Consider the following 25,295-nt stretch of genomic DNA (forward strand, 5'->3'; position numbering starts at 1 on the left):
TGTAACAGAATATGCTGCGCCATATAAGACGCTGTAACGGAATCTGCTGCGCTATATAAGAACCTGTAACAGAATCTGCTGCACTATATAAGACACTGTAACGGAATCTGCTGCGCTATATAAGACAGTAAAGGAATCTGCTGCACTATATAAGACACTGTAAAGGAATCTGCTGCACTATATAAGAAACTGTAACTGAATCTGCTGCACTATATAAGACACTGTAAAGGAATCTGCTGCACTATGTAAGAAACCGTAACGGAATCTGCTGCTCTATATAAGACACTGTAACGGAATCTGCTGCACTATATAAGAAACTGTAACTGAATCTGCTGCACTATATAAGACACTGTAAAGGAATCTGCTGCACTATATAAGAAACTGTAACTGAATCTGCTGCACTATATAAGACTCTGTAAAGGAATCTGCTGCACTATGTAAGAAACCGTAACGGAATCTGCTGCGCTATATAAGACACTGTAACAGAATCTGCTGCGCCATATAAGACACTGTAACGCAATCTGCTGCGCCATATAAGACACTGTAACGGAATCTGCTGCGCTATATAAGACACTGTAACGGAATCTGCTGCGCTATATAAGACACCGTAAAGGAATCTGCTGCGCTATGTAAGAAACCGTAACTGAATCTGCTGCGCTATATAAGACACTGTAACAGAATCTGCTGCGCCATATAAGACACTGTAACGGAATCTGCTGCGCCATATAAGACACTAACTGAATATGCTGCGCTATATAAGACACTGTAACGGAATCTGCTGCGCTATATAAGAAACTGTAACGGAATCTGCTGTGCTATATAAGACAGTAACGGAATCTGCTGCGCTATATAAGACACTGTAACGGAATCTTTCTGCGCTATATAAGACAGTAACGGAATCTGCTGCGCTATATAAGACACTGTAACAGAATCTGCTGCGCTATATAAGACACTGTAACGTAATCTGCTGCGCTATATAAGACACTGTAACGTAATCTGCTGCGCTATATATGACACTGTAACGTAATCTGCTGCGCTATATAAGACACTGTAACGGAATCTGCTGCGCTATATGACACTGTAACGGAATCTGCTGCGCTATATAAGACACTGTAACGGAATCTGCTGCGCTATATAAGACACTGTAACGGAATCTGCTGCGCTATATAAGACGCTGTAACGGAATCTGCTGCGCTATATAAGACGCTGTAACGGAATCTGCTGCGCTATATAAGACGCTGTAACGGAACCTGCTGCGCTATATAAGACGCTGTAACGGAATCTGCTGCGCCATATAAGACACTGTAACGCAATCTGCTGCGCCATATAAGACACTGTAACGGAATCTGCTGCGCTATATAAGACACTGTAACGGAATCTGCTGCGCTATATAAGACACCGTAAAGGAATCTGCTGCGCTATGTAAGAAACCGTAACTGAATCTGCTGCGCTATATAAGACACTGTAACAGAATCTGCTGCGCCATATAAGACACTGTAACGGAATCTGCTGCGCCATATAAGACACTAACTGAATATGCTGCGCTATATAAGACACTGTAACGGAATCTGCTGCGCTATATAAGAAACTGTAACGGAATCTGCTGTGCTATATAAGACAGTAACGGAATCTGCTGCGCTATATAAGACACTGTAACGGAATCTTTCTGCGCTATATAAGACAGTAACGGAATCTGCTGCGCTATATAAGACACTGTAACAGAATCTGCTGCGCTATATAAGACACTGTAACGTAATCTGCTGCGCTATATAAGACACTGTAACGTAATCTGCTGCGCTATATATGACACTGTAACGTAATCTGCTGCGCTATATAAGACACTGTAACGGAATCTGCTGCGCTATATGACACTGTAACGGAATCTGCTGCGCTATATAAGACACTGTAACGGAATCTGCTGCGCTATATAAGACACTGTAACGGAATCTGCTGCGCTATATAAGACGCTGTAACGGAATCTGCTGCGCTATATAAGACGCTGTAACGGAATCTGCTGCGCTATATAAGACGCTGTAACGGAACCTGCTGCGCTATATAAGACGCTGTAACGGAACCTGCTGCGCTATATAAGACGCTGTAACGGAATCTGCTGCACTATATAAGACGCTGTAACGGAATCTGCTGCGCTATATAAGACGCTGTAACGGAATCTGCTGCGCTATATAAGACGCTGTACCGGAATCTGCTGCGCTATATAAGACGCTGTAACGGAATCTGCTGCGCTATATAAGACACTGTAACGGAATCTGCTGCGCTATATAAGACACTGTAACGGAATCTGCTGCGCTATATAAGACACTGTAACGGAATCTGCGGCGCTATATAAGACAGTAACGGAATCTGCTGCGCTATATAAGACACTGTAACGGAATCTGCTGCGCTATATAAGACAGTAACAGAATCTGCTGCGCTATAGAAGACGCTGTAATGGAATCTGCTGCGCTATATAACACAGTAACGGAATCTGCTGCGCTATATAAGACAGTAACGGAATCTGCTGCGCTATATAAGACGCTGTAACGGAATCTGATGTGCTATATAAGAGGTTGTAAATAAATAAATAAATATAGCTAGTTTAGAGACTAGACTATGCACAACCGCACTATTTCCAAGGATAATAATGTTAACACATCTTTAAAATTTGAGCGTGTGCCTCTATCAGACATACAGGTAACAGCAGCACACACCAACCACGTGTAGCCAGCTGGGCCATTTAATACTACTGGCGGCCTGATGCAATCCAGAGCCCGCCTCCTTTATCCTTCTCCCGCCACGCGATTGGCTAAACGCCAGTCACTGTACGTCGCTATTGGAGGCACTTTTCGAACCCATTGGCCGGCCGCGTGTGACGTGCAAAGAGCTCAACGCCGGTTGGTGGCTTTGCCCTTTCACTTTCTCCCGGTCCCAAGATGGCGGCAGAGTCGGTGTCTCTCTTCACCGTGATCGGGCTCAGCGAGCAGAAGGCTCGGGAGACGCTGAAGAACGAGGCGCTGAGCTCGGTGCTGAGGGACGCTGTGCTCCAGGTACTGTGCCCTCGCCTAGGCCCTGCCCGTTGGCTGCAATAGGCTTCTGTGGAGACGCTTCCCCTTTTCTTATGGATGTTACCCATCTCTCAGGCAGCCAGGCAGCTGTTTTTCTTGTCAGGCTGTCTGCGGAGTTTCTCAGACTCTGCTCCTGCAGTCCTGGTTGTAAGGATTTCTGTGCTTGTGCGCAGGCCATTTATTTATTTGGGACCTCATTTTTAATTGAGCCATCTGTGCTCAAGCATGGATATCCTTTAGAACCTGGCCTGTACCAGCAGAGTATGGGAAACCGGTGTGCGGGTACATTGTTGCCTAGTGCTTTAGGGTAAAGGTACCCAACCCCTGCGGTTTCCTGTGCGGCACACCGTAAGGCAGGGCTGGGCAACACCGGCCCTCCAGATGTTAATGAACTACACATCCCAGGATGCCTTGCATCAGTTTCAGCATGGCCACATAGCAGAACTAATGCAAAGCATCCTGGGATGTGTAGTTCATTAACATCTGGAGGGCCCGTGTTGCCCAGCCCTGCCGTATGGGGTCCTTTTGTATACGATGTATCGTATGCGGTCCCAGTCATGGCTGCGGGATATCGTCGCATCTCCCCATGTGTAGGCCCCATTACAGAGCGATGCAATGCTTCGGCCTGTGAATTATCCTGGTCCTGGGTTGATAGATCTACAGTGTCTAGACAAACAGACAAACAGTCAATAGGTCGACAGGGTCAAAATGTCAACATAAAAAGACAAGGCCGACATTTTCCATGATTTAACATACGCTCAGCACCGAGCCCGAAGCATGGCGAGCGCACGCGGTACACTAATTGGGGGCCCATGAGGACATTGACACCAAAATGTGAAAAACTCCTGTCCCCTTTTCAGGTTTAGGCCTGTTGACCTTTTGGGCTAGACCTATTGACTGTCTAATAATCCACACCCTTATGATCCGTCCACATCACAAGTTTGCACCCCGTAGAGGTGTGTGAGAGACGGGGTGATGTCGGGGTTACTGTAGCTTGGGCTTCGCAGCAATGGCCAGTGGAACCTTCAGTGTATGTGCAGTGTGTATACGATTCCCTGAGGTACAGATTTGGTTAACTACTGACTGTGTGCCAGGAAGAGTCATTGGCTTTCATTTTTGTGTAGTCAGATCAGGCTTAAATACTTATGCTGTCAGACCCAACAATTTGCTGCAATAGAATGGATACATCAAACAGCAATTCCCACCCCATCCAAGCAGAACAGCGAGGGCTTCATTGTCCATACTCCCACAGCCCGGGGGTATATCACCCCAGACTGCAGTCCCTCAGTGGCTACCCTTGGCATTGACAACCCTGCACAGAAACAAAATAACTTCCTCCAAATCTAACTCTCTCTGCACATGTTACATCTGCCCCACCTGCAGTGCAGCATTGTTTTGTCCATCTGCAAAAAGTGTAGCCTTGCTAACCAGGGTATTCAGTAACCTTGTAAATGACCTGTGTTATTCTGGGCCATTATCGACTTTATTATCTATTACCTGGCAAAAGAAAGCTGTATGTCTGCCCAGCATTGGCCCAAGTACAGCAAGGGTTGTATTGTAAGGAGATCATTAACTGGGCACAGTGGTTCTCTGTGTAGGAATGTTACAGATTGCATCCTGGATCAGGAACCTGATTCTGCCCTTGCTGTTACCTTTTAGCCCTGTAACTCCGTCTATGCCAGTTTGCTAACGGCCTGACCTTGCCCAGAGACCGGACTGCATTTTGCAATGCTGTTATTTTGTGACCAGCAGAGTTCTACAGCAAAGATCCCAGACACTGAATTGATGCGACAGGGGAACATCTTCCCTCATTCCGAGTGACTCTGCTGTCACACAGCCCGATGCTGAGCAGTGAGCGAGTAATTGCTGAGTGACGGAGTTCTCTATTCGCTTTACTGCTGTGCCGGCTGTTTCCTCCTCACAGAACTCCTCTGTGACCTTGTCCTGAAGCCTTTTCTGAATGTGCATCTTAGGAAGGAACATCTTGCCGGTAGTTCAGGTTGTTCCCAGTCTGGAACAGGCCACGTGGTGAATGTTGCTGATGCTTTGTACTGACCTCCGTGTCTATGGAAAAAACCACTATCGACAGAACATCACATTTCTCCCATAGACCATGCTGTTATTGGTACATATGTTATTATAATGGGAATGGCACTATGTTAGTGGTGCAGGGTTACTGTTACGGACAGGTGTTAGTACATTTTCCTGCAGTTAGTTCATGGAAATACTGAGGAAACCATCTAGCCGGGTTACTGTCTTTTATGTTGACTTTATTGAGGTTGACGCAAGCATTAGATCATGCAATGCGAAGGTTGACATAAGTATTTGAAGTTTTTTCTTTGAGCCGACATGTGCCGACAGGTGGTATTTTTTGCTCTACCATCCACTACAGCAGGGTGGGAGAATAAAATAACATGCTGAGTGCGGCGGTAGACTGTCCAGATCGACAAAATAAATGAAATCCTCATGTCAACCTTTGCCCTACCCATTGTCGACCTAGTGCTTGTCTACCTAAATTGTGTCAACCCAATGACCCATATCCATCTAGCTACTTTTAATCCCCTCCGTAGGTTGAGACCACAACCAGTGTTGCAGCTGGACCATTCGTTTAACGCTCCAGGCCAGTGACTGCTGTATATGAAGCTGAATGACTGAGGAACGATTAGAGTGGGTGCGGCTCCAAGGTGTTGCCTGATTGGACGGCAGTGACCATTCTCTGATGAGATGAGGGGTTATCTGTGGAGCCAGGATAATAGCCGAGATCTACCCCTGCCAGTGTAACCTCAATATAACCCCTGATTTCTCATCTATTTATTTTTTATTGCTACCCCTTATTCTCTCTCATTACTTTATTTGCGTTTGAGTGTTTCTTCATCCTCAGAGCCCCATTTATCAAGGAGTGTTAAAACTCATTGCGTATGATAAATGGTGCAAACGCATGACAGTTGGGAGCTGACTGGCTGGAGTGCCGTTTATCCTAGGGATAGTGTTTTATCACTCATTGATAAATGAGCCATTAATGTCAGTAAGACCATCCAGCACTGTCCCTGAACTTGGACATCCAGGTGAGGTCCTCTAATCCGGGAGGAGCAGGGACGTTTTAGTGAAGATACTACAGTAATGATTTCTTCGGTGACCTAGGGACTGATGCAGCGCAGGAAGTGAATCTGACGTGGGACGCTTGTGCAGTATACACCCGTTTGTACTGACTGGCACCGTAACGATGTCTGTATATGCACACATGCTGAGCTGGATGCCTCTGAATGGGCCAGCAGCTTTGTGTGCAGCATATGTACTTGTGGCCTTATTCCCAGATGTGCGCAAACCCAAAGGCTTACGTGCATCTCAGACGAGGTGCCTACGCAGGACTCATTCCGCTCAGGTCCGGAAGGGCTCCTGGGTCGAGTCACAGGGTGTCCCCTGAGCCGCAGCCTGATTGACTGGGGTGAGGGAATTGCCTGCCTCCGCTCCAGGAAACAAGGGCATATTGCCCCATTTCCTTGCCCCTGATACGGAGCTGTGTGAGCAAAACTCCGTATGGGCAAAAAATGTATTTGTGGTTCACACTAATGTACTTTACATTTTTTAAAAGCTTTGTCAGAGTTGAGGGTCTCCTTAAGAGGAGGAGGGGGGGGGGGGGGGGCGCCATTGGCTGTGACATCATATCATGTAGTCTGGTTAAATGAGCAACCATCTTTGTATTTTCTTTGTATTGGCATTAGTGTGGTGTATTAATTACTAATGTCTAAAAATATGTTTGACGTTACCTAGTTTCTAAGAAGATGATGTCATTCTGTAGTGATGTCATTGTTTCCCTTTCCAGTAATATCTACTTTCTCTGAAAGCTTCTGTCCTCACATCAACCCTCTCGCTGTGCAGTATCCTGCAGGCATCAGCTTGTGACCTCATTAGAAAGGCGTGATGTCACTTGGGATTGCCTAAAACCTAATCTAATATAGACTACCCAAGATGAGAACAAGCAAAGAACAATCTTGAGGTTGCGGTAACTTTAATACAGAGTATTGCCTGTTCCACCCGTGTGTAGTGAGAACATCACATGGCTGTTTGTAGGAGAGCCCTGTGTACAGACAGCCTGCAATTATTATAATCCCTTTAAGTAACATTTGGGAGACAACCTCTGCTGGAAGCAAAGATTAAAGGCGTTGAAACTGCAAAACTGGCTTTACAACACTTGTGGTGCAGCCGGAAAACGTGGTAGGACATTGTGCAGAGAAGGGAGCAAAGATAAACTGGAATTCCATAGATGTTATTGACAGAGACTTGTTCACCTTCTGTTGCAGAACACGGACGTCCTCATGTAGATCCGTAATTTCTCCGTATTAAATTGCAGCTCTGCACAGCCCTCAGACCTTGGTGGCTAAATGTATATAAGTTATGGTACAAAAGAAATAGCGTATATGCATCTAGTTTACACCGTGTATATTGGCACCGACCCCTGCAGTGGATGTAGACAAGGCCCCCTCCTAGGCGTCTGGTGGTGCTAGATAGTATTTGAACCCTTTAGAATTTTTTTGCATAAAATTGACCATAAAACTTAGTTTGTCTTTTAAAAACATTCTGGAACACAGAAGGATATACCTATTTCTGGCCAGAAAAAGTAACGTGACCCTTTTAGGTTTCAGAAATTGGTGCCACCACTTGTGAAGCAGGGACTACAATGAAACGCTTCCAGTAATTGTTGATGGGGCCCGCCCACTGCTGCATCAGCGCATGGATGCCGGTGGGCTTACCTGAACAAACACTCCGCTTCAGCTCTTGCCACCACCGTCATGTTGGTGTAGGGTTTGGGTATGGGAGTTTGAAGACAGACTGGTTTGTTTATGGCCATCGTGCTGCTCCGAGAACCTCCTTCTGTTGTACGTCAGGGCATGTTCTGATTTCCTGACCGTTTCCTGTAGCATTTTGTTTGTTTGTGCTTATCCATACAGTTCTAGTTTAGTGATTGCCTAAGTGGGGGTTTCTGTTCCCTGGGGCTCTTTATGATCCCGTGCTCCTGAAGTGGGATGTGTTGGGAACCTCTCCTGGTGAGAGTCGCACCATCTGCCGGACCATGGTTTGGAAATCACTTTTTACAGCCTGATGGTGGCGATGGAGGAAGGCTCTTCCCGAGCTCCTCCTCAGCAGTCTTTCATCGAGACCTTATGCTCACAATCTTCATTTATAGCAATTATTCTAAAGGGATCCCAAACGCGATAGCAGCACTGTACAGGTTGGGTCTCCCATTTCCAAAATGATGGGGACCAGAAGAATTTTGGAATTTGTTTGTGTTTTGGAATATTTGCTTTCCATAATAAGGGGGCGAGACCCAAGTCTAAAAACAGAATGCATTTATGTTTCGTATGCACCTTGGGCCTTATTCATATTTGTATGCTAACCCTGTGGTTTAAGTACAATACAATGTTTGGCAGGAGCAACACCCGTTCTGGGCATGTACAGAATGGGTCTTGTACTATATCTCACAGCACCCTGTCAGCCGCAGACGTGATAAGTACCCGACTCGCCCTATTCATTTATCCATTCTGCGAGATCTTTTTATTGCCCCATTAGCCGCATCCTGCACTGGTCGATAATTCTTACACTTTCCGCAGGCCAGTCATATCAGAACACAAGCCTCCTGCGGGATGCAACCTTCCCTCATGAGCCACAGCTGGGTATTCAGTGGTCGCATATTAATACGTCAGACTAGCGGTGTCTGTTTTCACCCACATTGTGTGTGTGTGTGTGTGTGGCACAGGACTTGGAGAGAGCGATGTGCGGAGGTGAGTCCTGTCAGGCTGGTTACATGCCTAGGTGACAGCTGAGCAGCTTACAGGCCTCTGCAGCAATGGTTCATCAATAAGCATTACCGCGTGACTGCTACGTCGTCACATCTACCTTAGAGTCGGAGTATTCCCTGTGCAGGGTTGTGCCATTGCTTCTATGACAATAGAGCCTGGGGTTCTGAGGTTAAGGGGTGTCCACATGGGGAGATTTTGGCTAATGGACAATTTTGACTAAGCAATTTTGATAGAGGTTTTGGCTAGATGCACTGGAGATTTTCTCGAAGCGATTTTGTCTAAAGGTCCATACACGCTGAGCGGCTTTTCCCCTGCCCTGTGCTGACAGGGGAGGGCAGCTTTGCATAATGCAGCGCTGGTAATACTTGCAGATGAATGGCTTTTCCAGCGATGATGCATGAGTGCACAGCAGCGCTCACCGCTAATCACCGGGGCATACACACTGGGCGGCTTTGACCTGAAAGCCGCTCAAACCGCGTGTTTTGAGCAGCTTTCAGCTCAGATGCCCAGTGTGTATAGGCCTTAAGTACTGATAGTCTATGGTCTATTCAGTATTGCCCTGCCTGCACAGACAATCTATGCTAAGCAATCTCTGCTAGACAATACTGACAAAGCAGGAGAAAAACAGGGAGATTTTGGCTAACCTTCTAGATTTTGACTAGTCAAAATCTCACCGTGTGTACACCCCTTAAGAGAACCAGAGGAATGTTGGTGAATTTGCCGCTAAGTTTAGTGCGTCAGTCTGATTCTCGGGCGATTTCTGTACCCTTGGGACACCTGTGTTACGTGTTGACAGGTCTGTACATTTCGTAACTGCAGTAGGTGCACTTGTGTGGAACGCTCCCGTAACTGCAGTTGGTGCACCAGCGTGGAACGCTCACGCAACTGCAGTTGGTGCACCCACGTGGAACGCTCACGCAACTGCAGGCGGGGAACGCTCACGCAACTGCAGGTGGCGCGCAGGCGTGGAACGCTCACACAACTGCAGGGGGTGCTCACGCAACGGCAGGCGGTGCGCACGCGTGGAACGCTCACGCAGCGGCAGGCGGTGCGCACGCGTGGAACGCTCACGCAGCGGCAGGCGGTGCGCACGCGTGGAACGCTCACGCAGCGGCAGGCGGTGCGCACGTGTGGAACGCTCACGTAACTGCAGTAGGTTTTAATACATTTTACATGGTCATTGGCCCAAGGCTTTCCGCCTCTAGGACTAGGCGGATGTGTAACCAGGTTGTTTAATGATAGGTAACATCCTTTCTTGTCACCACCCTGATTTACACACTAAGATCCTTTTCTTCAGGTGTGCGTCATGCTGGTACAGGAGGAAAGTCCTGACACTGTACATCCTGTATTACTAGTGTGTTACTGTACGGCACTGCGACATGACCGCGATTATCTAGGCTTCACTTCTCTAGGTAACAAGGTGGAGCTCTGAACTTTGAGTCCTGGGTCAAACAGACCACACTTAATCCAATTTATCTGGGTGTTTATGCTCATCATACATAGAACATTAACATTAATCGCAACCAATCATAATCAGATTGGTTGCTTATAGCAACATCCCATCTTCAAGAGACCTCCCATCTTAGTGAAAAAAGAAAAACTAGGAGTCAATAAACCCGCTGTATATATCATTGTATCTGCTGTGACCAGTTTGGGGGAACCAAGAACATTATTTTGCTTTTTTAGCTATATTTTATATAGTGTTTTTATATTTTGTAGTGTTAATGCTGCTAGTGGTAGGGCTGCGGCCTAGAATAGGTCAGGGGAGGGCAGTGCTGGTTACCAGGTTAGTGTAATCCCTGGGGGTTATTTCTAGATCTGTCAGTCAGGGTGCATTGCAGGGGTTTCTTATTGCACGGCCCCGGCTGCAGCATTCAATCACCGGCACATAACCAGACCTTCCAATGACGTAGATGGCACATGGCAAACTATTCAGAAGCTGCTGGTGAGTAGGTCTCTGGTTACAGCCCCCAACACCCCTCACGCCGCCTCACAGAATTAACCGTTTACAGGTCTGTGCCCAACATCTGCTGCAATCCTCTGTGTTCCGATGCTGCGTAGAAATGCAGACAACTTCAGGAACATTAACAATATATGGGGGGGTGGGTTAAGAAAACGGTTAAATTTAATTGGTTCTGCAGCCCAAACACTCGCTGTCCAATCATATGAACTATACACACAGCATATATTTTTTTAATTTCTTCTTACCAGGCCAGCAAAATCCACCTCCGAGGCAGCCCATAGGTGCTGCACATCCGGATAGGGGTCATTGGATCAACCACCGAAGGTCGACGATGAGGGAATCTCTTCCAGTTACAGGCACAATTGTCTCTGACTCACGGGTGCCCCGACAGTAGTGATCATTGTAGCGCCTGCATCTCCCAGAACCCGTACAGTTCCTCCTCTCTACTGTGGTGGTTCTAGCACAGTCTGGTCTGCATATGAGTGCTGAAATGCAGACCACACTGTGCTAGAAGCATCACCACAGAAACAGGCAGGTAGGGAGGAACTGCACAGGAAGATACAATACGACCCACAGGGATGATTGCATTCTCAGCAAAGGCGTATGTCCACCAGCATGCTGAGATCTATGCCATCATGCTTCCTCATTTTACTTTTGCTTTCATATCCGTTGTTCTCGGTCTGCACTTGCAGAAGCCCCCATAAAGATGCATTAGAACATAAAAGTATCTATATCTATACAGCACTGTCCGGCTTGTGTGCACCTCCTCATGGCCAGTGGATCAGAGCACGCTCAGGGCATGCAATAGCCGTTTGCATATGTTTCCCGTGCTCATCTCTGCATAAGGGTGGGGATAGGACTAATAGCTATGTGTGTAGGGATCAGGAATCCCCTCGCTGATGCCTGCCGCTGGGTAAACCATAAAGCATTATTATTTTCTTATGTCTACCATTCTTTGTATGTTTCCAGGCCCAGGCGGTTTTAGGTCCCTCCATTGACAAGGTCATCGGCACCCTCCTGTACAATGTGTCCACGCGACTCAAGGATACAAAGCGGCTGGGGTTCCTGGTGGGGTACATCGCCAGCAAGAAGATTGCCACAGACCTGCAGCTCAATGGTACGTATAAACTAAAGGGCGTGCTGTATCGCACCTTCTACACAGGACCGTTAGGAAGTAGCGAGGAATCGGCTAAAAGCAGGGCAACGTCTCTACGTGACCACTTCAGAAGGTTCGATACATTTCTGTCCCATTCTTCTCCCATCTCCTCCTGAGGGCTCTGCTCTGTGTCCATGTTGCATCCTTTGTGTCCTGTAAGTTATATGTCGGTTCTATACGACCCCTCGCCTGGGTCTAGGAGAACTATTCTAAGTTATAAGTTCTTGCTGATCGTACACGTTTCTGCCTCTATCTCCCCCTCCAGCCGCCCTGGACTACGTGAAATCCCACCCACTGGACCCCATTGATGTTGCTGATTTTGAGAGAGAATGTGGGGTGGGGGTGTCTGTGACCCCGGAACAGATAGAAGAAGCTGTGAGTATTTAGTTCTAGTCTACGTTTGCAAAAGTTGTCCACGTAAGGGGTTGATTCAGTTGTGTGATGTGCTGCCACACACCATGCAATGATATGACGCATGCCAGTGTGGTTTGCGTCAACAAACTGCCCAATTGCATATGTAGCTACCCCCCATTTTCTCACTCCATGCCCCGACTGTTTCCGGTCTCATTCCCCAACTCTACCCTGACTACCTCCAACCCAAAGCACTGCCCCAACTTCTACCTGTCCTCCGCAGTCCCCAATCTGCAACATCCGTAAAAGACGGTCATTTCTGTCTTTCTCCTGTTTGATATCTTACCAAAGTGGCTTTAGACCCGTTTTAAGGAACGTTTACGAAAAAGGGGTTGAAAGGGGTTGAAAGAAGGTTTGTAATGTGAAAGCTGCATAGTTTGAAAGGAGTAATTTTGACACCTGCAATCCAGTTCAAACCTGGCAGCCTATTTATCAACAAGTGATAATACTCATTGTGAATGATAACTGGCCAATCTGCTCCCAACTGCCATTTTTCAAACCCATTGGGAGCTCTGTTGGGAGCTTAACACATGACCTTTGGTAGCTGAACTGATAAACTATTTGGTACTCTTTACCTAGCACGGCGCCCACGATTTTGATCGTGGGCATCGCAGGTAAAAAAATCGCGGCTATTGAATGCACTAAAAATCGGGTGCGACGTGACCGACGCGATGCCCGCGATTTCCCATAGGGAACAATGTTAAATGCCTCAATTGACCCGATTTTTTTCCATAGGAAACCATGTTAAATGGCCCACAGAGGCCAAATAGCCACCCTGAAGTGTGAAATGGCCCCCACAATTGTTAACGCCACCCCACGATCAACGTCAACCCGAAGCGTGGCGAGCGCGGCGGTACGCGTCCTACGACCTTTTCATACCCCCACTATCCACGTCGGCGTGGAGTTGAGAATAGAATAGTGTGGCGAGCGCACGCGGATACCTTCACAGGTAAACGCGTCCCTTCGCGGGCTTCACAGGTATCCGCGTCCCCTCGCTTAGTGCATTCAATGCCCGCGATGGCCGCGATAAGCGCCGTGATAAGTAAAGAGTACCAACTATTTTACTTCTGCGTAAAATACTGACCCTCAGAAGGGTTAGGTCCACGGTCGCTATCGCTGATTTTGGGGAATTTTGTCTTCTACAGGTTGAAGCTGTTATCCAGAAATTCAAAGAGCAGCTGCTGTCGGAGCGATATCGTTTTAATATGGGCCTGCTGATGGGTACGTCCACATCTAATGCTCGTCCCAGCAGCGGCCTGTCCACTGGGCGGTCGTACAGGATCACATGTGACACGGAACATTACACATCTAATGCTTACCGTACTTTCCCTTTAAACCAGGACACTTATATATTACACAGGTTCTGTGGCTGGCTTGCTTTTCACCTGGTGTTTATCAGCTCCGGAACCTGTGTAATTCAGTGTCCTAGTTTAAAGGGACTGTGCGGTAAGCCTATTTATATGTGATGTGTGCAAAGGTTTATATGATGCCAAGAACTCCCCAGCACCACTTTGTAGGCGAGATACCATAGAGCCCCATTGTTTCTACCAGAGGACTTCATAGCTTGAGATCGGAGACCTACTTGCTATTATTGCCAAAAATTGAACACCCCCTTTAAAGTCCCCCATACACTAGTATGATTTGGGTGTGTGACATCCCATCCTACCCAATGCGTATCGGGTCGGACCCTACAATGTATCGGATTGGCACACACCAAAAGGTATGTGCAGGGCAGGTCAGGTAGCAGCGGGTATCAGGCAGCTGGTAGTGGCAGGTGATTTTTGCCAGGCACTTGCCGCTACTAGCTGCCCGACTATCCCGCTCCCTGCTGCACCTCCCTGGGAGTTCGTATGTGATTTATTGCATGTAACAATGGCACATGAAGTGCCAAATCGTAAGTGAGCCTCCCGAGCAGCTGACGGGGGAGCTCGAGGGCTATTTGGTCCGATTTGTCCTAAGGTGTATGGGGACTTTAGACCTCAAATATTCTGTAACCATCCTCTGTTTGTGTCCCCCATGTGCAGGGGAAGCGAGGAGTAAACTGAAGTGGGCAGATGGGAAGATCATAAAGAATGAGGTGGATCTGCAGGTAGGTAAGGAGACCTGACACACAAGGTTCCACGCCGTCATTCTTACCCTGCAGGTAAACGACTCAGAGGCTCCCAAACATGACGTCTTTCTGCCCTGGACCTTATTGCTTACTTATATTCTTTGCTGGCGTGACCGTGGCCTGCCATCAGTATAACCACATTCCCCCATCCTGTCTCAGAGCCGCCTCATGACCTTTGTCTGCTAACCTATGACCTTTTGTTCCATTTCTCTTTTTTCTCCCGTAGGTTTTGCATTTACTTGGCCCCAAGACAGAAGCCGATCTGGAGAAGAAGCCCAAGGTATTTTGCTTTCTTGGCGAGACTGACAGTAAATTAGGGTATCGTGTGATCCCAGTGCCCCCAACACCACCTGCCTGGCCTTTGTGGATTCCGAAGGGGGCGACTGTCAGTCTGCTTCCCCTGAAGTAAGAGGACCCTCTGCCTGTCACTGCTCCTCACAGTGTAACTCATCTGCCACATTTATTACTTCATGGTCAACCACTGAAGATCAACATGGCTTAGATCGACACGTGAAATATGTCGACATGGCTGGGAGGTTGACACAAGCATTAGGTCAAAAAATGGCTAGGTCGACAGTGAAAATAGTTTTTCGTGGTTTTTTTGTGTGCTGACAGGCGGTATTTCACACCCTAAATATCATCCACTAGGGTGTGGAGGTAGAATAAAATAGTGCGCCGAGCGTAGCGAGCTATGTGAGTGGACGCAGTACACTGACGGTGTACATGTCGACATTCAGGACAAAAAAGTGAAAAAACTCCTGTCGACCAAATGTGTCAATGGACCCATACCTTTGGAAACCGTGATAAAACAAACTGGATAGTAACAAACCAATGTAGAGGTAGGAGGGCCCTGCTCGCAAGCTTACAAACTATAGATTAAAGCGCTTTTGGAGCAGTTGTCGTGAAAAGTTCATTTCTTTATTTATTTTTGTAAGCAGATCGCACAATTATAATGGGATATGCGGTCTGGGGAAAAACAATTGTGGAAATCAGTGAGCCCTGTGATAATAATGTCAGCTTCAGCTGGCGTACTCACAGGGCTCACTGTGATACCCCCACCCAGGCACTCTAGTCAGAGAAAGCAGTGCAGGGACATGCCCAGTGTGATCAGCTGAGGGTCTCTTGGGCTTCCTGCTGCTCTGTGATGCCCCTACACATTTTCACTGGAAGCGTTGCCAAAGTCTGCTACGTGGGCATGCCCCATGATATACCCTTGGTGGACATTAGACTCTCTGCACCGCTTCCTCCACCCCCAATCTAGTGCAGCACTATATAATATATACGGAAAGAACTCTGCACACATTGTAGCAGGACAGCGCCCTCTAGCTGCCAAACATAGTTCCTGATTTATTTATTTGAATATAAGCAATATTAGGCTCAGAGTCAGTGGCAGACACTAACATAAGGCCGTTCTGGTGTTTGCTATGTGCGGGATCGCTGGTGCCCAGAGTCTGGGAGGCGCCCTGCAGTGATCACTCGGAATAACCAGTCTGCTGTAAGAGTGCCGTGTCGGTGGCAGACACTAACATGAGGCCGTTCTGGTGTTTGCTATGTGCGGGATCGCTGGTGCCCGGAGTCTGGGAGGCGCCCTGCAGTGAGCACTCGGAATAACCAGTCTGCTGTAAGAGTGCCGTGTCGGTGGCGGACACTAACATAAGGCCGTTCTGGTGTTTGCTATGTGCGGGATCGCTGGTGCCTGGAGTCTGGGAGGCGCCCTGCAGTGAGCACTCAGAATAACCAGTCTGCTGTAAGAGTGCCGTGTCGGTGGCAGACACTAACATAAGGCCGGTCTGGTGTTTGCTATGTGCGGGATCGCTGGTGCCCGAAGTCTGGGAGGCGCCCTGCAGTGAGCACTCGGAATAACCAGTCTGCTGTAAGAGTGCCGTGTCGGTGGCAGACACTAACATAAGGCCGTTCTGGTGTTTGCTATGTGCGGGATCGCTGGTGCCGGGAGTCTGGGAGGTGCCCTGCAGTGAGCACTCGGAATAACCAGTCTGCTGTAAGTGCCGTGTCGGTGAAGGCAGACACTAACATGAGGCCGTTCTGGTGTTTGCTATGTGCCGGATCGCTGGTGCCCAGAGTCTGGGATGCGCCCTGCAGTGAGCACTCGGAATAACCAGTCTGCTGTAAGAGTGCCCTGTCGGTGGCAGACACTAACATGAGGCCGTTCTGGTGTTTGCTATGTGCGGGATCGCTGGTGCCCGGAGTCTGGGAGGCGCCCTGCAGTGAGCACTCGGAATAACCAGTCTGCTGTAAGAGTGCCGTGTCGGTGGCAGACACTAACATGAGGCCGTTCTGGTGTTTGCTATGTGCGGGATCGCTGGTGCCCGGAGTCTGGGAGGCGCCCTGCAGTGAGCTCTCGGAATAACCAGTCTGCTGTAAGAGTGCCGTGTCGGTGGCAGACACTAACATAAGGCCGTTCTGGTGTTTGCTATGTGCGGGATCGCTGGTGCCCGGAGTCTGGGAGGCGCCCTGCAGTGAGCACTCGGAATAACCAGTCTGCTGTAAGAGTGCCGTGTCGGTGAAGGACACTAACATGAGGCCGTTCTGGTGTTTGCTATGTGCCGGATCGCTGGTGCCCGGAGTCTGGGAGGCGCCCTGCAGTGAGCTCTCGGAATAACCAGTCTGCTGTAAGAGTGCCGTGTCGGTGGCAGACACTAACATAAGGCCGGTCTGGTGTTTGCTATGTGCGGGATCGCTGGTGCCCGGAGTCTGGGATGCGCCCTGCAGTGAGCACTCGGAATAACCAGTCTGCTGTAAGAGTGCCGTGTCGGTGGCAGACACTAACATAAGGCCGGTCTGGTGTTTGCTATGTGCCGGATCGCTGGTGCCCGGAGTCTGGGATGCGCCCTGCAGTGAGCACTCGGAATAACCAGTCTGCTGTAAGAGTGCCGTGTCGGTGGCAGACACTAACATGAGGCCGTTCTGGTGTTTGCTATGTGCGGGATCGCTGGTGCCCGGAGTCTGGGATGCGCCCTGCAGTGAGCACTCGGAATAACCAGTCTGCTGTAAGAGTGCCGTGTCGGTGGCAGACACTAACATGAGGCCGTTCTGGTGTTTGCTATGTGCGGGATCGCTGGTGCCCGGAGTCTGGGAGGCGCCCTGCAGTGAGCACTCGGAATAACCAGTCTGCTGTAAGAGTGCCGTGTCGGTGGCAGACACTAACATAAGGCCGTTCTGGTGTTTGCTATGTGCGGGATCGCTGGTGCCCGGAGTCTGGGAGGCGCCCTGCAGTGATCACTCGGAATAACCAGTCTGCTGTAAGAGTGCCGTGTCGGTGGCAGACACTAACATAAGGCCGTTGTGGTGTTTGCCATGTGCCGGATCGCTGGTGCCCGGAGTCTGGGATGCGCCCTGCAGTGAGCACTCGGAATAACCAGTCTGCTGTAAGAGTGCCGTGTCGGTGGCAGACACTAACATGAGGCCGTTGTGGTGTTTGCTATGTGCGGGATCGCTGATGCCCGGAGTCTGGGAGGCGCCCTGCAGTGAGCACTCGGAATAACCAGTCTGCTGTAAGAGTGCCGTGCTGGTGGCAGACACTAACATAAGGCCGTTCTGGTGTTTGCTATGTGCGGGATCGCTGGTGCCCGGAGTCTGGGAGGCGCCCTGCAGTGAGCACTCGGAATAACCAGTCTGCTGTAAGAGTGCCGTGTCGGTGAAGGACACTAACATAAGGCCGTTCTGGTGTTTGCTATGTGCCGGATCGCTGGTGCCCGGAGTCTGGGAGGCGCCCTGCAGTGAGCACTCAGAATAACCAGTCTGCTGTAAGAGTGCCGTGTCGGTGGCAGACACTAACATGAGGCCGTTGTGGTGTTTGCTATGTGCGGGATCGCTGGTGCCCGGAGTCTGGGATGCGCCCTGCAGTGAGCACTCGGAATAACCAGTCTGCTGTAAGAGTGCCGTGTCGGTGGCAGACACTAACATGAGGCCGTTGTGGTGTTTGCTATGTGCGGGATCGCTGGTGCCCGGAGTCTGGGAGGCGTCCTGCAGTGAGCACTCGGAATAACCAGTCTGCTGTAAGAGTGCCGTGTCGGTGGCAGACACTAACATGAGGCCGTTCTGGTGTTTGCTATGTGCGGGATCGCTGGTGCCCGGAGTCTGGGAGGCGCCCTGCAGTGAGCACTCGGAATAACCAGTCTGCTGTAAGAGTGCCGTGTCGGTGGCAGACACTAACATAAGGCCGTTCTGGTGTTTGCTATGTGCGGGATCGCTGGTGACCGGAGTCTGGGAGGCGCCCTGCAGTGAGCACTCGGAATAACCAGTCTGCTGTAAGAGTGCCGTGTCGGTGGCAGACACTAACATGAGGCCGTTCTGGTGTTTGCTATGTGCGGGATCGCTGGTGCCCGGAGTCTGGGAGGCGCCCTGCAGTGAGCACTCGGAATAACCAGTCTGCTGTAAGAGTGCCGTGTCGGTGGCAGACACTAACATGAGGCCGTTCTGGTGTTTGCTATGTGCGGGATCGCTGGTGCCCGGAGTCTGGGAGGCGCCCTGCAGTGAGCACTCGGAATAACCAGTCTGCTGTAAGAGTGCCGTGTCGGTGGCAGACACTAACATGAGGCCGTTCTGGTGTTTGCTATGTGCGGGATCGCTGGTGCCCGGAGTCTGGGAGGCGCCCTGCAGTGAGCACTCGGAATAACCAGTCTGCTGTAAGAGTGCCGTGTCAGTGGCAGACACTAACATAAGGCCGGTCTGGTGTTTGCTATGTGCCGGATCGCTGGTGCCCAGAGTCTGGGAGGCGCCCTGCAGTGAGCACTCGGAATAACCAGTCTGCTGTAAGAGTGCCGTGTCAGTGGCAGACACTAACATAAGGCCGGTCTGGTGTTTGCTATGTGCCGGATCGCTGGTGCCCGGAGTCTGGGAGGCGCCCTGCAGTGAGCACTCGGAATAACCAGTCTGCTGTAAGAGTGCCGTGTCGGTGGCAGACACTAACATAAGGCCGTTGTGGTGTTTGCTATGTGTGGGATCGCTGGTGCCCGGAGTCTGGGAGGCGCCCTGCAGTGAGCACTCGGAATAACCAGTCTGCTGTAAGAGTGCCGTGTCGGTGGCAGACACTAACATAAGGCCGTTCTGGTGTTTGCTATGTGCGGGATCGCTGGTGCCCGGAGACTGGGAGGCGCCCTGCAGTGAGCACTCGGAATAACCAGTCTGCTGTAAGAGTGCCCTGTCGGTGGCAGACACTAACATAAGGCCGTTCTGGTGTTTGCTATGTGCGGGATCGCTGGTGCCCGGAGTCTGGGAGGTGCCCTGCAGTGAGCACTCGGAATAACCAGTCTGCTGTAAGAGTGCCGTGTCGGTGAAGGTAGACTCTTTCTGCGGCCAGTGTCAGTCACATGACGCCGCCACCCCCCGCGTCCTCTCGCCTGGTGCGCTGCGCTCGGCACACTAATATATCCTCCCTCTAACCCCGCTGGGATGGTAAATAATGAACAAGCCGTTTTTTGTAAAATGAAAAACTCATGTCGACTTTTTGGCCATATTGACCGAATGCATGTCAACCTTATTCATGTGTCAACCCCCGGCCTGTGTATTAATAGTGTTTGACCTGTTGACCGTTATTTGCTTGCTCTGAGTGTAAGTACCTCCGCCAATAACGCCTTCTCCCCGCATTTGTGTAGGCAGTAAAGCAGAAAGCGGTGGAAACGGAGAACAAGTCTGAAGCGGCTGTGAACGGTGAGTGACGCCGCGGCGTTTGTTGTTTTAGAACAAATGTTGTAATTCTCTCTATCCCCTTCCGCCCTCCTCGAGTGCTAGATAAAGAAGCGGCTTTTATTCTGCCTGTCCTCTTGTTACCGGCATTCCTGGCATTCCTGCCATAGCGCTGAAAGGGAGACTTGTCGGTTACAACCTGCATCGCATTCTGCAAATGCTGATCTCGGAGTCAGCGGCTGCCGCTTTGTTGTCGCTCAGTAACCGCCACTTCATGGGAGACCGTGCGGCTGTTGTGCCTGTAATCTGGCTTCATGTAGGATGTTGTGTTTCGTGTTGGCGCGTGTGCGGGTGCCGGAATGTACTAAAAGTAAAGGTGAAATGCCAGAGAAAGCAAACCGGTTCTCATTGGCTGCCCAGAAATGCCCGCAGTCTTCCAATTCGCTTTCAAAGCTATTAAAGTCTAAAACAGATCCAGTTCGGGAGGGGTACGGGTCATAGAATCAACTAAATGAAGGTGGGCACACAGGCCGACATTAGGGAGGACAGTCCAAAGGTCGACATGGATTTCACCATAGTCGTCATGGACACCGGCTAAGTGTACCGCGTCCCCTCACATGGCACGCTGCGCTCGGCACACTATTATATTCTCCCGCCACACTGTGGCGGATGGTAGGGAGCGAATTACCACCTATCGGCACATGTCGGCTAGAAACAATCATGTTGACCTTCCGACCTTAGCCATGTTGACCTATTTTAAGTGTCAACCTAATGTATGTCGACGTAATGACCATTTCCTGTTGTAAGTGCCCTATTGTTCACAGATCAGGCTAGGCATGTCCATCCTCCGGCCCTCCAGCTGTTGCGGAACTACACATCCCAGCATGCCTTTGGATAGATTTAGCATTCCCTAATACCAAAACTGTGACAAGGCATGCTGGGACAGCCGAAGGCCAAAGTTGAACATGTCTGATATAAATGCAGTATCCTCAGAGACCGTCCTGGTCAAAATGTCCTCAATGTCTTCTTACTTGTTCTTCAGGCGGGAGATTTGACTTTTTAACATGTCAACATTTTAAATGGCGTAACCAACGTCGCCATATTAAACGTCAGTATTTTAAATGTCTGAAAATCATACTTAACCCTACATGTCGTCTCTCCTCCACCCTGATCACTGCTTCCCATGCTAGAGTACAGGACTTTGCCCGTGCTGCACCCCTTCAGTGGAACGCACTCCCTCGCTCCATTAGACTCTCCCCGACCTTGCAAACCTTCAAACGGGCACTGAAAACTCACCTATTCATCAAAGCGTACCCTTCCACTGCATAAACCAGCTGGTTCTCCGACCCCTTGCCTGTTTCCTGTTTACATCCTGCTATCTAACCACCACCCCCTCGCTTGCACCTCTTGTAATCTGTCTGTCTCCCCTTCCTACTAGATTGTAAGCTCCTCCGAGTAGGACCCTCTTCCCTTCTGTTGTCAAAGCCCACTTCTCTTCACATTTCACTCACAGCTCTCCTTTACTCCAACACTCAGTGACCATCTTCATACTCATCTCCATCATTGGCCTCAAGCCTCTAGTTGTATGTTGATTGGGTATTCACTACTTACATTTAAGCTGTAATGTGTATTGAACTGTGGTGCTCTTTATTTGTACTGTATTTTTGTTATTTATTCAATGTTATGCCAAGTTTTGTCTCCCTGTATTGTTCCTTTGTACGGCGCTGCACACACTTGTGGCGCCTTATAAATAAAATTATAATAATAATAATAACCCCTAGTTACACGCTGTCCCCCACAGGTGGGATGACTGCACTCTCCTGTCAAATGTGGAGCAGTTTAATGATTAAAGTGAAAAATTCTCCTGCTTATTACGCATAAAGGCAAAAGTTGTCTGCTTCTGTGTAGTACTTTGTATAGTGTGGTTGTTATGGGGTGGGGGGTGGGTGTGTGTGTGGGGGGGGGCGCATTGGATGAGCAAGAGGACATCTCGCATAATGCAAGATACTGTCACGGTCCTAGAGCAGTTCCACTAGGACATCTCTCCTCCCATATAGAACCCCCACCCCCTTCCCACCGGTTTTACTTTAAGCTGCAGTCGAACACTAAAAGGATCAGTTCCAGAATATGTTCAATCCTATTAAAGAGCTTCGGCCCAGCGTCTACAGCACATTCTAGCTTCAAGATTCCAGCAGCAGGGAGTCCGGGACAGTGTGAACACGCCACGTGTCTCTTCCTGTACCGAATAGGCCATGTTGTATTAACATGCGGACACCACACAATACATCTGCTTTTATTTTTGTTTATTATTTGGGGTGAGAGGGATTTGTTCAATTTGGAGGGGCGCTTGTTTTTAAGCAAACCCCACCCCCCTCCACACTCCTTGCGGCCAGTGTTCCCTCTAAGCTGTGCGCGCGCGCGTGCGCACAGACATAAAAACAGAGCGCACATAGCAGCAGTGGTCCCTTTTTGCAGTTGTGGACTAAATTAATGTGTGTTTCACCCATTAACTATATTGTGTGCTTTGTTTTGAATGTTTAAATGTTTAATATAATTTTGAAGAAAATTTAACAATATGCTGAACGTAATTTTCCAGTTATATATAAGTGACGCACAAAAATTTAAATTTCCTTCCAAAGTTGCACAGCCAAAATCTTTTGCCGCACACAGCCTTCGTAAAATTAGAGGGAACATTGCTTGCGGCCCAATCTTACCTCGCACCCCTGAATTTCTGTGTGCAGCCTGCAAACACCCGGTACCGCAAGTGTATATAGCCACGCTTAAATGAACTGGCGGTTGATTGGATTGACTGCAGATATACCGAGAAGCGATATGAAGCACCATGTCCTTTCTAGTGGACAATTACAGAGACTTGGTTCCCTGAACACTGACTTTTCCCTTTGCTGCTTCATATTCCTGTAATTCTGCAATTGCTGCAACCCCCAGTGGTTGGTTCTCGCTGGTTACGCTGCCAGACAATGCTCTCTGTGTTTGTGTGGGCACGCTTCTGCAGACAGAACAAGCAGCCCTGTCCGTTTTCCAGATTAAGTAGCGGCGAGAGCCTCTCCCGGCCGCACCTCAGGCTGTTTCCTCAGAAGACTGGGTGGCGGGTGTAGATTGGGGAGAATCTCCAGCTCGGCGACGCAGACTGTAAACATATCACTGCCGTCCCCACGCACCGCCGCTACTGACTTGTGGGATGGGTACTGGCAAGGTGGCTAATGACCACGTGTGTGTGTGTCCCTGATTGACCCAATTTGTAATTCTACTTGCGTGACCGTCTTGGGCAAGGATCCAGTTATTCAGCACTTGCATCGCCCTGTGCGATGCGCTGCTCCGGGCAGGGGAGGATTTGTTATTATAAGGCAGCCAATCCTATTCTAGAACCTTCATCGTCACAAGCTGGTATGTGCCCATCAGCCCGGTACCGCAGTGTGCCGGACCAGTACCTGCTTGCCCATGCGCATCATTCCTGGGGGACAACAGGGGTTCTAACCACAGTAATTACTCCCAGGCTTTCTGGGCCGGTTCTGGGCCTTGATGTAAGTAGTGATTGTGCTGACCATCAGCTGGTATTACAGGCCGAGGGAGCCACTTTCCACAGTGAAAATCATTGGGCCGGGTGACCATCGCTCCGTGTGTATACAACAATAACGCCTCGTGTGTGTGCGCACCTTGTGGCCGCTTGTACGTAAATGCAATAATGGCCCCTGATCCTGGATACCCCATATGTGACTAGCTGTACGTGCGCATGGATAGTTTGCCCCCCCAAAAAATGCTGAAGTGGTCTATGCACTAAGCCTTGGAGGGAGGAAAAGTACCAGCGCTTGTAGCATGGCAGTAAGAGGCAAAAATACCAACATGGTCAAAATGCCAACAATTAAAATGGCGATAGGTCAAAAAGTAGACTTTATTTTTTTTAATGTGTACACCCAAATCGATCGACACTGACACCGTATAAGAGTGCCACGTTCCCGCGCGTGGCTGTTATATTACCTATCCACTGGGGTGGTAAATTATGGACCAGCCATTTCAAAGGGAAAAAGATTCATGTGAATATTGGCATGTTGACAAAATGAATGTCGATATTTTAAATGTTGCAGTTTTTTTTGACCGTCTGTCAATGGTATGCATCCCATACATAGACCCCCTTACGTTCTTAATTTAAAATGTTCTTGTTTCCTTTTTGGTGCGTTCCCACTAAGGCAGAACACTGGTTAATCCCCCGGCCGCCCGCTGCTCCCAGCTCACACTCTCCTCTTCTGACGATGGCAGCGGGATTTGTTTATCTAGCAATTAGAGCAGGCTGTTAACAAGATGCCCCAATTTCCAAGGGGCCTCTGTGGGCTGCGAGGAGTCTGATTCTCTCCTGAGGTTCTGGAAGGTGACATTAAGACGCTGCCTCCTGCCAGCTGGGAGTGTTCCCTGTTCTCGCCAGACACTGCATTATTCATTGCACTTTTTTCTCCTGGCTCTCAGAATGCCGGGAACGTTACGGACAAGACCTGGCTTAAGCGAAATCGCTGTGTAGGAAATGTCTGAGCTGAATATTCCTGGCTTAGTCCGGTTGTGTAATTGTGCTGTATGTGCCCCTGTTCTCCAGTAAACACACATGTAGTCATTTATTGTATAGCGTTTGGCACGTGGGCTAATCCTAGGGGCGGGCTCCGAGGTGGGTATAGAAGAGGCTGCGTATATTCGCAGTCGCTGTTCTGGGGCTTATGCTACAAAGGATGATGGATGTCTGTGGACAATATCCACATAAACCAATTCCAGCTGCGTGCGATTATTAGGGATTCCCTGCCTTTGGCTGTCGGTCCTGGCAGGCTTACCCTGCCGGCGCTTATGTCAGGTCTTATACGTACGAAATGAGATTCCCGTGCCCGATCACATGTGTGTTCAACCGATCACAGGTCCATTTAAGGCCAATAAAAGTGACCGCTTATTGGATACTGCGATAATGACTATAACCAACGTGGCTGCGGGGATAACAGGATACCCCCTGTCTCTGTACACCAGTGGTCCTCAAGGCACACCAACTGTGAAGGTCTTATGGCTATCCAGGCTTAAGCACAGGTGACTTCATGTGTACCTCAGTCAGCTTAATTACACCATCTGTGAATAAGCAGAGATAGCCAGAAAACCTGGA

General features: G+C 49.2%; 1 protein-coding gene across 1 annotated transcript in view; it reads left to right on the forward strand.

Moving 5' to 3' along the window:
• The first annotated feature begins 2,884 nt into the window (after positions 1-2,884).
• Positions 2,885-25,295, forward strand: part of QARS1 (glutaminyl-tRNA synthetase 1) — a 59,319-nt gene continuing 36,908 nt past the window's right edge. The window contains exons 1-7 of the mRNA XM_083155566.1: positions 2,885-3,044; positions 11,793-11,940; positions 12,245-12,354; positions 13,536-13,611; positions 14,415-14,479; positions 14,727-14,780; positions 20,116-20,170. Coding sequence (XP_083011692.1) covers positions 2,931-3,044; positions 11,793-11,940; positions 12,245-12,354; positions 13,536-13,611; positions 14,415-14,479; positions 14,727-14,780; positions 20,116-20,170 — 622 coding nt within the window. The 5' untranslated portion in view covers positions 2,885-2,930. The remainder of the gene's footprint in view (positions 3,045-11,792; positions 11,941-12,244; positions 12,355-13,535; positions 13,612-14,414; positions 14,480-14,726; positions 14,781-20,115; positions 20,171-25,295) is intronic.

The sequence above is a fragment of the Crinia signifera genome, chromosome 8 (genome assembly GCF_055691185.1).
Source record: "Crinia signifera chromosome 8, ASM5569118v1, whole genome shotgun sequence".
Lineage (NCBI taxonomy): Eukaryota > Metazoa > Chordata > Amphibia > Anura > Myobatrachidae > Crinia > Crinia signifera.